A 14,089-nucleotide genomic window follows, 5' to 3' on the forward strand; every position below is an offset into this window, starting at 1 on the left:
AATACACGTCTTGATCGAGGAAGGTGATTGAAATAAAGAAAATCTCGGATGTCCAAATCCGATTCTGTAATGGGATTCCATGGACATTCCATAGTCGTTTGGTGGGATTTGAACGAACATGCAGGCCACACGGCTGGACCCTACTCCATCTAGTTCCTTCAAACGATATGGTGGTAATTTTGTAATCGTATAAGACTATAACAATGTTAGTGGCTTGAATAGAACGACTGTCTAAACACCAAATCTTGCAACCCAATGACGCTGCCTATACGATATAGGCTGAGCAACTGTGCCATAGAAATAACCTTTTCCTTCAAGCTTCTCCAACCAAAACATTTTTTTTTTTCTCCTCCTGACTCAGAAAGCTAAATTGACCAAACTTTCAAAAAACTCCTTCTCAATAATACCTTCCCCGCCTCCTCTTCACCTCAAAATATCGCCTCCACCACCAGCCTAAGCCACACTACAACTCCATCGTAAGACAAACCAGAAACCGAATTTCCGTTCCGCAAACATAGCCCCTCGGCTAACAAGCACAATTCTGCGTTTCTCCAGTCGCCTCCGCTCTCACATGTCTATAAAATCTGGCCTTATCCCCCTTGAACATTGGCTGATGGTTATCCCCGCCGGCTTTATCAGCCTGCTCTACATCTTGTACTTTCCTAACCTAATGCAAAAGCTTGCCTGTGAATATTGTGAACCTAGCCTGGTAGCCTGCCAATACTGGGAAGCCTGTGAAAAGTATATCCAGCCTTTGCCTATACTGTCTGTATACGGCTGCAAACGAGACAACCTGCCCATAATGGCATCCCACATCGGCCCACCCCGGATTCCGTTTCTCTCCGAAGGTCAACCTGACGGTGCTGGTGCAAATCCCAATAATACCCATGACCTGCCAGCCCGAAGCCTACAAATTATCAAATTACAGCCTCCCCGGTGTCCATGTGACGTTGTGGTGATGGAGGCGCTGAGGCAGGAAATTGGACCACTCGCGCTGCCCTGTTTGTTCCGATACTCGGGACACACAAGCAGCGGGTTATCCACGCCCACAAGCGTCCCACCGCCAAACCCTTCAAATCTCGCCCCAAAACCGACGTCTGCGGTTCCAACCGTGCCCTTCTTATATGGATCTTGCCCCTGGCGGAGCCGTACGGCTAGATCCGGATGGCTGCGAAAAGTGGCCTGAGCTGCATGGCAGCATACCTGCCTGACCCGTTTTGCAACCATCATCCGACAAGAGCAACGACAACGCTACAGCGCCAGCCGGTTTCTTCCATGGGCTTATATATGCCAAGAGCGCTGAGTTTTTTCCAAATCCAATGACTCTTGAACTTCTACCTTTGATTGACGACGTACCTGCCCTGGTACCGCTCAGACACAACCCCGACTTCCGTCTCGACGGGTTTGCCATCAACGACACGCTACGGTTTGTCCGTAAAATCGGCGCCGGCACCTATGGCCTTATCTACTTGGTGGAGAACATCGAAACAGGCGCCCGGTACGCCGCCAAAATGGTGATGACCGATCCTCCGGTGAAAAACGGTGGACGCATCGATGTTGATGAAAACAAGAAACACATCCAGCGCCGGATGTACGAGTACTTTTTCCGGGGTGCTCGCGGCGTCGTGGAGCTCGACTTGGCCGTGGTGGCCCACGACGGCGCCAGATGCCCGTTTTTGAAAGAAATCGCTCTTCACCTCAGAGTGAGTAACCACCCCAATGTGGTGACGATACACAAGGTGCTTAATTTGGGCCGGGTGGCGGTGATGACGCTTATGGACTACTTCCCCGAGGGGGACCTTTTCGGCAATATCATCGACAACAAGTTGTTTTTGGAGCCTCCCGCCTGGCAGGACAAGCAGAAGCTCATGAAAAACTGTATGCTCCAGTTGATCGATGTGGTGAGCCACTGCGAGGCCCGGGGGGTCTACCACTGTGATTTAAAGCCGGAAAACGTCATGATCCGCTACAACAGGCGCTACAAAAGACCCCACGACGGTCCCTTGATCGACTACAACGAGCTTCAGATCGCCCTTATAGATTTCGGCCTTGCCATTACTTCAGACACAATTTGCTGCAACGCCTGCCGGGGACTGAGCTTCTACATGGCTCCGGAAAGAATCGTGAACTTTAACACCAGCAGCTTGATCAAATCGCTTGTGGACATGAGACAGTACCCTACTGTGGAAAACGCTACACTGGCATCTGGAGCCAAAATGTTTCCAACGTTGGCCGGCGACATTTGGCTGCTTGGCGTGCTATTTATCAACATAACGTGTGCCCGGAACCCGTGGCCCATAGCCAACATCAATGACCAGAACGACGTTTTCGGAACGTACATTCTTCAGAACAGAGACATATTGGCTCTGATCTTGCCCATTCTGCACCGTTTTAACCGTCTTTTGGACGAGATTTTCCGCCTCAGCCCGAACGAGCGGCTTCTGCTTCCTGAGCTTTACGGCAAGATCGCCACGATTGATTTTTTCTCTGACGATGTGGTGGAGCCGGAAAAAAACGCCAATCTGGTGGTCTACAACCCGCAGCTCCTGACTCCCCCGTACACTGACACAGACTACATGGCGCTGACGCCGGAATATTTCAAGCAGCGGGGCGGAGGAGTCCGTAGTGGGGCGTAGAATTAGGGGCTAAAAGGCGATTTTACGGTTTTTTTTTTTGGAAGGCAGGCCGGCGCGGAAAAACCTGGCTGGACCGGAACAACCTTGCATCGAGGCCATGCGGCGGCTCTGCAGACGGGCAACCCGCAACACAAAACCCCAGACTACCTGCAAGTTTGCGGTGTCTCGAACAGGCTCGACACGTAATGGGTGCATTCACGGATGGCAGGAAAATTTTCCCGGCCAAGCGGGGAAAAAAAGCTTTTTGCGTTTTCTCGCCAAGGCCCGGATAAACTCCAACGGCAATTTGACAGGGTTGAACAATGGAAACTAAATTTTATGCAAGCGGCCTCCTGGCCGTTTGGCAGCAACAACTTATGAGGGGTTAATCCGGACATGGGGAAGCGGCGCGCTGGGGCGAAATGGCTTAGCATGCAGCAGCGGCAGCACCCCGCCAGAAGAAAGAACCGCACGAAAAGGAAAAATTAATTAATGTATGAGAGCCACCGGGGCTCGGATAATTTCACTGGAGAGGATCTACCATGGGATTTAATAGACTAATACGGGATTTACTGATTTAGATGTAGATTTAGCCTTTGGCCAACATTCACATGGTGGCTTACAAAGAAGTCGTTTCGACACGGTCTACGTAACACAAAGAGTAGGTTCAAGCAGGATCAGCACGGTTCTTCTAGAGCTCCAACAAAGCTCGTTGAAGGTGCGGCATTTTCTGACAAGACCACCTTAAAATAGGCTATTCAATAAACCTTTTTCCGTTGAATAACGGCTTCTCCTGGTAACAAAACTCTCGGAACATCTCATTTGTCAGCAACACGACTTAACCCCAAGTGGCCCGGCTCCTCGGCTTTACACACTGTCGCTGCCGCCCCACTAAAAAGTTTTTCCACCACCCCGGCTCTCCACAAATTAGCCCCAGTATTTTCTACAAATCACGCATAATGCCTTCTTTACAAACGGCGCCGGTTTCTCGGCGCTCGGTTAAAAAGCCGAATGAAGCAGTCCTGGATTAACTTGGTGGGGAGATGTGTACGTCACACGGAAGGAGCACGCCCAAAGAGGAAAGGGCGGAAGCATGCCTGGGTATTGTTCCGCCGGGGCCTTGTTTATGTCGGGCGCCAACCTCAAAAAATAAAAGTTTTTCCAGCCCGACATTTATTACACTTGTTTTCTAAAAGTAGTTTTCCTCCCTTAAGGCTTGTTTATCCGAAGGGTCCAGCCATTCTCGAAGCGGGCTGTACTCCAGATTCGGATGCACCCCGCCTCACAAAAGTACGAAGCTGGTTCGAGCGCCGCAAGCCCGATTGCTACGACATCCTGAAACAGTGTGCCGCGCCGGAGAAATTACGAGAGCTGCATGTTGACGACAACAGACACATTTGGCGATTTTCCCTCGAGGGGCACAAGAAAATTTCTTGTCTGCCTTTTTTCTTGTCCGGAAAAACTTTGATCCGCTTTGACAGAAACCTGACAAACTTTGGTCATGACGGGCTCCTGCTCCCGGAATTCCCTAATTTACTCCACACTGTCAACACCTGCTGCATTATGGATCACGTCTCGTTTGCATGCCGTGCGTGCCAGCATAGGCCCGGCGCACCCGGGAACAACTATTTGTCATTTTGGGTCAGGTCACTTGCTGTACGGACTGCAGACAGTGACATCACTGCTGCTCTCCAGCTCTTTTCATGCACCTCTCCGCGACGCATACCTGCCAAAGCGTTCCAGCTCCCCACACGGAGAAACTGGCTGAGACGAAACCAGAAAACTATAAATACAGACTAGATCCCCAGCTTTTCTTCTCCATCATAACACAAAAATTCACCATGGGTTTCTCCAAATATGAAGACAAAATGGTCAAGCCAGCCTTGGCCTTCAGAAACTTCCTCGATCACACGCCTAACATCACCAACATCTACTTCATTGCCTGTATTTCTTGTATCTCGGGTATGATGTTTGGTTTTGATATTTCCTCCATGTCCGCCTTTTTGAGTCAGGACTCTTACCTCCGGTTCTTCGACAGCCCCAGCTCCGATATGCAAGGTTTCATCACCGCTGCCATGTCTCTTGGTTCCTTCTTTGGTTCCATGCTTACATCCTTCATTTCCGAGCCCTTTGGCCGTAGAGCCTCGCTTATGCTGTGTGCCTGGTTGTGGATGATTGGCGCTGCTATCCAGTCTTCTTCGCAAAACAGAGCTCAGTTGATTATTGGCCGTTTTATTTCTGGTGTGGGTGTTGGTTTCGGTTCTTCTGTTGCTCCAGTTTACGGTTCCGAATTGGCTCCTAGAAAAGTCAGAGGTTTCATTGGCGGTATGTTCCAGACCAGTGTCACCTTGGGTATCATGGTGATGTTCTACATTTCCTTCGGTTTGAGTCACATCGACGGTGTGGCTTCTTTCAGAATCGCCTGGGCCATCCAGATTGTTCCTGGTTTGTTGTTGGCCATTGGTCTTTTCTTCATTCCCGAGTCTCCTAGATGGTTGGCCAAGCAGGGCTACTGGGACGATGCCGAAAAGATTGTCGCTGAGATCAACGCCAAGGGTGACCGTGAAAGCGCCGATGTCCAGATTGAAATCTCCGAAATCAAGGAGCAGTTGCTTGTGGAGGAAAACGTCAAGGCCTTCACTTTCGCCAACTTGTTTTCCAAGAAGTACCTCCCCAGAACCATCACCGCCGTCAGCGCCCAGATCTGGCAGCAGTTCACCGGTATCAACGTCATGATGTACTACATTGTGTACATTTTCGAGATGGCCGGTATTTCCGACAACGCCAACTTGGTCTCCTCCTCCATCCAGTACGTCTTGAACTTTGCTTGTACCGTTATCGCTCTTTTCCTTATGGACAAGATCGGTAGAAGACCCTTGTTGCTTGGAGGTGCTGTGATGATGACCATCTGGCAGTTCTCTGTGGCTGGTATTCTTGGAAACTACTCTGTCCCATACCCCGACTCTGGTTCCACCTCGGTCACCATCAGAATTCCAGACGACCAGAAGGCCGCTGCCAACGGAGTTATCGCTTCTTGTTACTTGTTTGTTTGTTCTTTTGCCATGTCCTGGGGTGTGGTTACCTGGGTCTACTGTTCTGAGATGTGGGGTGACTCTGTTTCCAGACAGAGAGGTGCTGCTTTGGCCACTGCTTGCAACTGGATTTTCAACTTTGCCATTGCCATGTTCACGCCTCCTTCTTTCGCCAACATCAACTGGAGAACCTACATTATTTACGCTGCTTGCTGTGTGGCCATGTTCTTCCAGGTGTTCTTCTTCTTCCCTGAAACCAAGGGCAAGCGTTTGGAGGAGATTGACCAGATCTGGATCGAAAAGGTGCCAGCCTGGAAGACCGGCTCGTGGAAGCCTGCTGTTCCTATTTTGTCTGACGCCGAGTTGGGCGACAAGATCAGAACACAGCATGCTGAAAACGACCTGGGGTTGCTTAATAGCACGGCGTCGGCTTCTGAGAAGGATGCCGTTGACCACAGGGAGAACAACGATGCTGCTGACAGGGTTTAGATAATGGGTTACGTATAATGACAATACAGAAAAGATAGAGAGGGTTGTAGCGGGGGTGTTCTCCAGTAGGTTACGTATAATGACAATACAGAGAAGATAGAGACGGTTGTAGAGGGTGTTGGGCTCTTTGACGCTCAAGATACATTAAGCCAATGTGGAATACATGTATTTTTTTTATAAGTCCTTCTAGTTCGTGGTCTGTTGTTTGCATAGAGAGAGTCTGAGTGTTGCTGCTCAAGATAGGTTAAGCCAATATGAAATATAATTTTATTTCTATGCCTTCTCGTTCGTTATCCGTAATTTGGTACGTCCGTAAATTACCGATTATTCTGACCAATCCAATCACCTCGTTAACCCAAAAGAAATCTTCATTCTAACGAACCTCTATGCTAATTACAGGATGATCCGGTCGTGCTTCCAGATGCCATCGGTGGCCTTAGGAAGCCTGATGCCGTCCTCGGTGACCTCCCGCTTAGCCAACTCGGCGAAAACCTGCGAAATCGGATCGGGGTACCATCTTCTGTGCTGAAGGTTGAACCAACCCAAATGACCGCCAATGGACGTCGTCACCATGAACGTGTAGGGGTTGAGTTTGACCTCGGAGTGAGGCAAGGAGCTGCTTCCCACCACAGGATCGTCCTCAGAGCTCACAATCAAAGTAGGTACTCTGACGTTCAAAAGACGCTGGTCTGGAGATGCGTGTCTGTAGTACTCTGAAGCACAGTTGAAGCCAAACAACTTGGACGTGAAGTTATCGTCAAAGTCCTTGAGCAACTTGAGCTCGAACGACTCAGGGTGCTTCTTGTAGTCCTCCACGATCTGGTCAAACTCGAGATTCTCGGTGTCCAGGTGCATTTTGAGCAACTTGGTCAAATTACGACACATGGTGGGCGAGTAGACCTTAGCGCCGACATACGACTCCACAAGCGCATGCGAGGCGACCTGGAAGTCCCATGGAGCGCCCACCACAGCGGCTCCCTTGATGTTCTTGTACACATCCTTGCCTTCTTGACCTAGGTAGTTGGCGGTGATGGCTCCACCGAGCGAAAAGCCAATAAGAAAGATCTTTTTGTTAGGCCAGAGCTTGCTGATGTGCTCGTTGGTCAAATACCGCAAGTCGTTGGTCCACAAACCGCAGAAAAGCTGGGGTGAGGTGATGGTATGGTTAGCACAGCCTCTTGCATTGAGCACCAAACCGTCGAAATCGTACTCCTTGGTGATCTTGTCTAGGAATGCACGGATGTAGGACTCGTAGGAGCCGCCACTGAGGCCGTGAAGCGCCACAACCAACGGCTTTTCGTTATCCAACAAGGCCTGTTCTTTTTCCGGATTCAAGTACTCCGTTCTTGGCGGGAGGTCCCTCACCTGGGACTCGGGCTTGTAATTGAGATGTTCTGGGTCCGTGCCTTCTGGAACCACGTAGTCCACAGCAAAGGTGCTCTTACCCTCCCAGCGGTCATAAGGCATCTTGTCGCCATTGACGTAGTAGTGCTTGTTGACCGAGTCCACCGTGAGCACTCTTCTTTTGTAGTGCACCAAATCGACCTTTTCAAACTTGTTCAAGGCTGTGTAGGCGGTCTGGGAATGGCCACTGGAAAGAAGTGGGTTGACGTAAAACGAGGCGCCGTTTTTGAATTCTGGAGCAACGTCGTTGACGATCTCGGCGATGGTTTTCGGACCACCGGATCCAGAGAAACGGAGGGGCTGTTTTGGCTGGTGTGTGGAAACCACCGATCTGAAGAACCCTGAAGCCATGGAAAGAAGTTGGTGATGGTGTAGGAGATTGTTCGGACTGCGCTGCACAGATCCTCGGTAGGAGAAATAGCCGCTGTGCCGAGGGGGAGTTGCTGCGGGAAAATGTGGAAATATGGGGGTGTGAAGGAAGGGTTTTTGGAGGTTTGGGGATTTTTGGATTTTTGGAAATTGTCGTTTTTGGTGGAAAATGGTGGGGCTTAGTGGGGCTTTCTGGAGATAAGGTGACGGGTTACTGTGCAGGCAGATGTAGGAGATACCGGTTTTGATACAATTGGGGTGGGCTATGGTGGGATTGGCGATGAATTGATGATTTTGGGGTTCAGAGATTTGGATTATTTGTCCGTTCTTGAAATGCAGAGGTATTTGGTTATGAGCGTGGGAATGTGTCAGGAGATCTTCTGGTTTATTGACGTGAACGAACATGAAGAAATAAACTTTAGCTTTTCTTTCTCTTCTTTGAGTTTTTCAGAACTTCCCCAGGTACATATTTTTATCAAGTAAAACCACCCCGGTATCATCAAAAATCGCCAGTGCATCCTCAGTCGGAGTATCCGTCAAGTATCCATCTTTCGCAGCCATTCCAACAACACTCTGAATCCCTGAAACTCCTGAAAACTCGTTCGATCTTTTCAATATCACCTCTTCCAACGCTACACCGCTACACGGCTCTCACTGTAACGTGCATTCGTAATAAATATACAATTAATCAAGCTTCTAGCATTGAACTCTACTGGGTACCACCCCGTCTGTGCCAGCACAGCCTACAATCTGTAGGTAAAGTAAGGGCTCTTGTCGCCCATTTTTAGAATTTGCTCCTCGGTGTGATTGTCGTACTCTCCAGCTTCAAGGGCAATTCTTCTCTTTTTGTTGGCATAGCTGTAGCTGAGAACTGCAACAACCATACCGGCAGCTCCAAGGCAAACAAACGCCAAGGTCAACGCATGGCCTAGAACGTAACGAGGGGCGTCTTGTTCACGGTAAAAGTTGGACACAAAAGCACCTCCGTAGTTGGCAAGACCGATTTGAAAACCGATTCCAATGGCTCTTTTGTAGGAACCTGAAAGATTGTTAGCGTTCCACACAATCGACAACGGAATGGCAGGGTACATGCCCAAACCGATGATATAAATTGCAGCGTAAATGCCGTCTGGGTTGACTCTAGGATCAAGGCAGATGCACACAATGAACCCGATGATCATGCACAAGTAGTTAAGCGACAAAAACGGCGATCTGAGTCCAGATTTGTCGGAAATGTAGCCCTGGAGAATACTCCACACCGAGCTGACAATGTAGATCGGCACCGTCATCAACTGGGCTCTCACCGAAGTGTAGCCGAGGTTTTTGACAATGGTGGGCATGAAAAGCGAAAGTCCGTATGTGGGAAGAGCCACACCCAAATATGAAAAAAGCTGGGCCCAGCAGTTGATATCCTTGAAAACGGCCCAGATGAAGGATTTGTCGCTGGACTGGTCCTCGCCTTTTGGAGCGTCTGGGTGGAGTTTATCCTGGTTGGTGGAATGGTGAACGTTCCAAAGCACGTATTCTCGTTCTCTTTCGGTCAAAAACGACGCATCCTTGGGGTATTTGGGGAACCACCAGAACGAGGCGACGCCAAAGACAAAAGTAAGCAAACCTTCAAGAATAAAGATCCATCTCCAGCCCTCGTAGCCGCCCACGCCGTCCATATTGGAAATAGCAGCCGCCAAAAGTCCAGAAAAGGCACCAGCAGCAGAAGCAGCAGAAACGAAAATGGCCTGGCGCAAAAGAAGCTCGTTTTTGCGGTAGTACATCGACAACATGTACGAGATACCGGGGAAAAGCGCCGCTTCAAAGAAGCCCAAAAGGGCCCTGGTTGCCATCAACTGAGCGTAGTTCTGAACTGTGCCCATAAGCGTCATGACGGTTGCAAAAAGAACCACGGTAAGCGGCACGAAAATGTTCGGCTTGGACCGTTTCAAGATCATGTTCAGCGGCACCTCCATCGTGGCGTAAAAAATGAAGAAAATCGTGAGACAGAGGTTGTACTGGTTGCCCTCCAAGTTCAAATCCTCTGCCAAACCCTCGATCTTAGCATTTCCAATGTTTCCTCTGTCGAGGAAGCTTAGGAGGAACAACACGGTGAAGATCGGGAGGAGTCGAAGATCGATCTTTCTTGTGATCTTCTTGCGGTCGATGTCATCGAAGGTGTCTTGTAAAAGAGAGTTATCCGAGTCTGGGGACTCTGAGTACTCGAGGTTGGCTTTTTCTTTCTCGGACATGGTTGGAAATTTTTCACATCTACAGCGGATCGCAGCTTTATAAAGCCTGAGTCACCGATCCTGATCCCACATCCGCTTGCAGGAGAACAGCCTATGAAAAGGCTGCTTAAAGGGTTAGTCCTTCATGGGAACGAGAGACTTTTCGCCTGCGCGGGGTTTGACGTGGGGCTCTGCCGGTACCGGCTTCCGCAAAACAAGGGCTATTCTCCGAGTGCCTTTTGACCAGGCTTAGGCGGACTTTTCTGATTTAAACGTTTAGTTTGTGGGTTGGAGAGAGAGGAAGTTTACGGCGTACGATAGGGTCCAAAACCCGTTCATTGTTTGTGGTACCGAATTATACAGAAACGGAATGCCCCGCCCTGTCTTGCACGTTCATTCGGCACAATAGCAGCCGACCTGACATTGTTTTATTATCTGACTGGGGCGGTGGATCCTGCTGTTTTTTGCCCCCAAGATCGTACTATTTTTTCATTTTCGTGGTGCTTAACCGCACGACGTCCGGAACCGGGATGAGTCAGGCGCCTTATCGCAATAGCACTAGCGCCGTTTTACTTGCTCGTGTGAGTTTTTCACGAGGTTCCTGGATTCTGACTCCCGCCAAGGAAAAAAAGCAGAATCTTACGAGAATTACGTTTCGCTTATTTTGTCTTCTTTTTCTTTTTTGTCGTGTCGGGATTTATGAGTCTGTGGAACGTTGCTGTGTGTTATTCCGTCTTTTCGCAGCCGCAAGCGGCTGGACCGGAGAATCTTGATTCCACGAGAGATTATGCAATCTGCTGACTCCTCCAAACCTTGTTGGGCACGAAGAATGCAAAACAGCGTATTTTGGCGATTTTAAGATGGTTTTGAATTATGGAGTTTTGGGTGAATTAGGCGTCAGTGTAACTCCAGCCGTAGCCGCATGACAATCCAGGAACATGACATATTAACGAAATACTCCCCCTGTTGTCTAAAGCACTTCAAGCATTTTTCTCAAAAAGGTCTAAAACGTCATTTTCTACAAGTACTGTCATTTCCCCATCCTATACTGTTTTATCTACACTCCCTTCCATTCCTCGTCTATTCATGACTACAATCTGTACCTGAAGTACGGGTTCTTGTCGCCCATGCCAAGAAGCTCCTCGTCGGTAAAACCGTCCAACTCTCCCAGCTCGATCATCTTCTCCTTCTTGCGGTTGCTCAATTTGTAGTTGATAATACCGCACGCCAAAGCCACTCCACCTAACCCAATAAAGCCAAGCGTCAAGCCGTGTCCTAGAACGTAACGAGGGCTATCCTGCTCACGGTAAAAGTTGGACACAAAAGCACCTCCGTAGTTAGCAAGACCGATTTGAAAACCGATTCCAATGGCTCTTTTGTACGATCCAGACAAGTTATTGGCATTCCACACAATCGATAGAGGAATGGCTGGGTACATGCCCATGGCACAAATATAGATGGCGGCGTAGATTCCACTAGGGTTGACCCGGGGATCTAGCGCAATGCAAACGACAAATCCAATGATCATGCATGTGTAGTTGAATATCAAGAAAGGCGATCTGAGCCCAGACCAGTCTGAAATAAACGCCTGAACAATACTCAAAAACGCCGCCACCACGTAGATCGGAACACTGAGCAACTGGGCCTTGGTGGCGGTGTAGCCGAGGTTTTTGATGATGGTGGGGGTGAAAAGCGAAATGCCGTAGAGTGGGAGCAAAATGCCCAAGTATGAAAAAAGCTGGAACCAGCAGTTGGGGTCTTTGAAAACGCCCCACAAGAACTTCCTGTCGCTTGAAGTGTCCTCGCCTTTGGGTGCATTGGGGTGTGCTGACGTCTGGTTGGTCAGGTGGTGGACATTCCAGAGAACGTACTCTCTTTCTCTTTCAGTAAGGAAAGTAGCGTTTTTGGGGTACTTGGGGAACCACCAGAAGGACGCCACGCCGAAAAGAAACGTGAGCAATCCCTCGAGAATGAAAATCCACCGCCATCCTTCGTAACCTCCCACTCCGTCCATCTGAGAAATGGCAGCAGCCAAAAGACCCGAAAATGCACCCGCCATGGACGCTGCCGAGAAGAAAATGGCCTGGCGAACAAGCAACTCGTTTTTCCGGTAGTACATGGACAAAATGTACGAGATTCCAGGAAACAAACTGGACTCGAAAAGCCCCAAAAGCGCCCTGGTGGCCATCAATTGAGCAAAGTTTTGCACGGTCCCCATAAGCGTCATGACTGTGGCGAAAAGAACCACCGTGAGCGGCACGAAAACGTCTGGTTTCCAGCGTTTCAAGATCATGTTGGAGGGCACCTCGGCGGAGGCGTAGAAAATGAAGAAAATCGTCAAACACAAGTTGTACTGGTTGCCGACCAAGTTCAAGTCTTCAGCAAGGCCCTCGATTTTGGCATTTCCGATGTTGCCTCTGTCGAGAAAACTTAGGAGGTAAAGAATCGTAAAAATGGGAAGAAGCCGGAGGTCAATTTTTCTGGTGACCTTTTTCCGATCAATGTCAGCGAAAAGATCCTCATCGGATTCCGTGGAGACCTGGGACTCGAAAGGCTCAAGCTTTGGTTTTTCGTCAAGCGACATTTATGCCAAAAAAGCTGTGCAATTCCGGCAGCATTGCTGTTTATAAGTCCGGGTTTGCAAATGGAGGGGCAGCCTATTCCCAATTTGCAGCCATTTACACGCACCACTTTTGGTTTTTTAGGGGCCACACAGTGTTTCCGGCAGATCCCCCACAAAATAATATGCGCCTACTCCACTTTCGCGGGGTACCAGCATCAAGCCACTCACACTGCAAAAGACGAAATACTGACGATTTTGAGGAAATTGACCTTTTTTTAAAAAAACTCACATAATGCAAGGCCGCTTCCAGGCGCTTGACGGGGATATACGACCGGGCTTGGCTCTTTGTGGAGCGCTTTGTTGGAGATCTCCGGGACAAGAGGCATTTCTTGACACCTGGACGGCCCCGCCTCCACCTTCCTTGGCGGATTGCTACCAAGGCGAAATGGGAGGATTGTCGGCCCCTGAGGTGCTTTTGAATTTGACAAATTTTCTGGAATTGGAAGGAGGAGCCCATATAGTGTAAGCCCAACGGCTGAATGGTAGAGGCAAGTATAGCCCAGTGGCATGGAACAAGGGCATGGAACAAGGGCATGGAACAAGGGCATTGTTCTGGTCCAAGCGGCGTTACTAGAGATAAGCAGCGATGGCGTTTTTAGCTTTTTTTACAGATTGCAAAATTGTGGTCTTTTTTTTTCTTTTCTTCATCACCTTCTCTATATACGGCAGGCCTACAATCTGTAGACAAAGTATGGACTCTTGTCACCCATCTTGAGAAGCTCCTCATCAGACATCCCATCAACCTCGCCACTCTCAATAACCTTCTTCTTCTTGGCATTGCTCCATCTGAGATTCAAGATACCCAAAACCAAGGAGATGGCACCAAGGCCAATAAAGCCGAGAACAAGGCCGTGTCCAAACACATAACGAGGACTGTCCTGGTCACGGTAGAAGTTGGAAACAAACGCACCACTGAAGTTGGCCATGCCGATCTGGAACGCAATACCAATGGCTCTCTTGTACGTGCCCGACAAGTTGTTGGAGTTCCACACAATGGAAACAGAAGTAGCAGGATACATGCCAGCAGCAGCAATGTAGATACCGACATAGATGCCGGGATGTCTGGGTTTATTAGGGATGTCTGGGTTTATTTCTTAGGGATGTCTGGGTTTATCTCTTAGGGATGTCTGGGTTTATCTTAGGGATGTCTGGGTTTTAGGGTTTATTAGGGATGTCTGGGTTTTTTCTTAGGGATGTCTGGGTTTTAGGGATGTCTGGGTTTATCTTAGGGATGTCTGGGTTTTTTCTTAGGGATGTCTGGGTTTTTTCTTAGGGATGTCTGGGTTTTTTTTCTTAGGGATGTCTGGTTTTTTCTTAGGGATGTCTGGGTTTTTTTCT

General features: G+C 49.1%; 5 protein-coding genes across 5 annotated transcripts; 2 read left to right on the top strand and 3 right to left on the bottom strand.

Annotated features, from left to right (window-relative positions):
• Window positions 1–1,319: 1,319 nt before the first annotated feature.
• Window positions 1,320–2,636, top strand: SHA3 (putative serine/threonine protein kinase; the record flags this gene model as incomplete). Its single annotated transcript, XM_024857508.1, has 1 exon — window positions 1,320–2,636. One exon carries the CDS (start codon window positions 1,320–1,322, stop codon window positions 2,634–2,636), a length of 1,317 nt encoding a protein of 438 aa, XP_024714644.1.
• A 1,820-nt stretch (window positions 2,637–4,456) lies between these two features.
• On the top strand, window positions 4,457–6,136 carry C7M61_002125 (sugar porter family MFS transporter; the record flags this gene model as incomplete). The annotated part of the gene is made up of 1 exon (XM_024857509.1): window positions 4,457–6,136. One exon carries the CDS (start codon window positions 4,457–4,459, stop codon window positions 6,134–6,136), a length of 1,680 nt encoding a protein of 559 aa, XP_024714645.1.
• Window positions 6,137–6,529: 393 nt separating this feature from the next.
• Window positions 6,530–7,891, bottom strand: C7M61_002126 (putative carboxylic ester hydrolase; the record flags this gene model as incomplete). The annotated part of the gene is made up of 1 exon (XM_024857510.1): window positions 6,530–7,891. One exon carries the CDS (start codon window positions 7,889–7,891, stop codon window positions 6,530–6,532), a length of 1,362 nt encoding a protein of 453 aa, XP_024714646.1.
• Window positions 7,892–8,652: 761 nt separating this feature from the next.
• On the bottom strand, window positions 8,653–10,149 carry C7M61_002127 (uncharacterized protein; the record flags this gene model as incomplete). The annotated part of the gene is made up of 1 exon (XM_024857511.1): window positions 8,653–10,149. The coding sequence occupies one exon, from the start codon at window positions 10,147–10,149 to the stop codon at window positions 8,653–8,655; it is 1,497 nt and encodes a 498-aa protein (XP_024714647.1).
• A 1,069-nt stretch (window positions 10,150–11,218) lies between these two features.
• C7M61_002128 (uncharacterized protein) lies at window positions 11,219–12,712 on the bottom strand (the record flags this gene model as incomplete). The annotated part of the gene is made up of 1 exon (XM_024857512.1): window positions 11,219–12,712. The coding sequence occupies one exon, from the start codon at window positions 12,710–12,712 to the stop codon at window positions 11,219–11,221; it is 1,494 nt and encodes a 497-aa protein (XP_024714648.1).
• Window positions 12,713–14,089: the final 1,377 nt, after the last annotated feature.

Source organism: Candidozyma pseudohaemuli (assembly GCF_003013735.1).
Source record: "Candidozyma pseudohaemuli strain B12108 chromosome Unknown scaffold00003, whole genome shotgun sequence".
Lineage (NCBI taxonomy): Eukaryota > Fungi > Ascomycota > Pichiomycetes > Serinales > Metschnikowiaceae > Candidozyma > Candidozyma pseudohaemuli.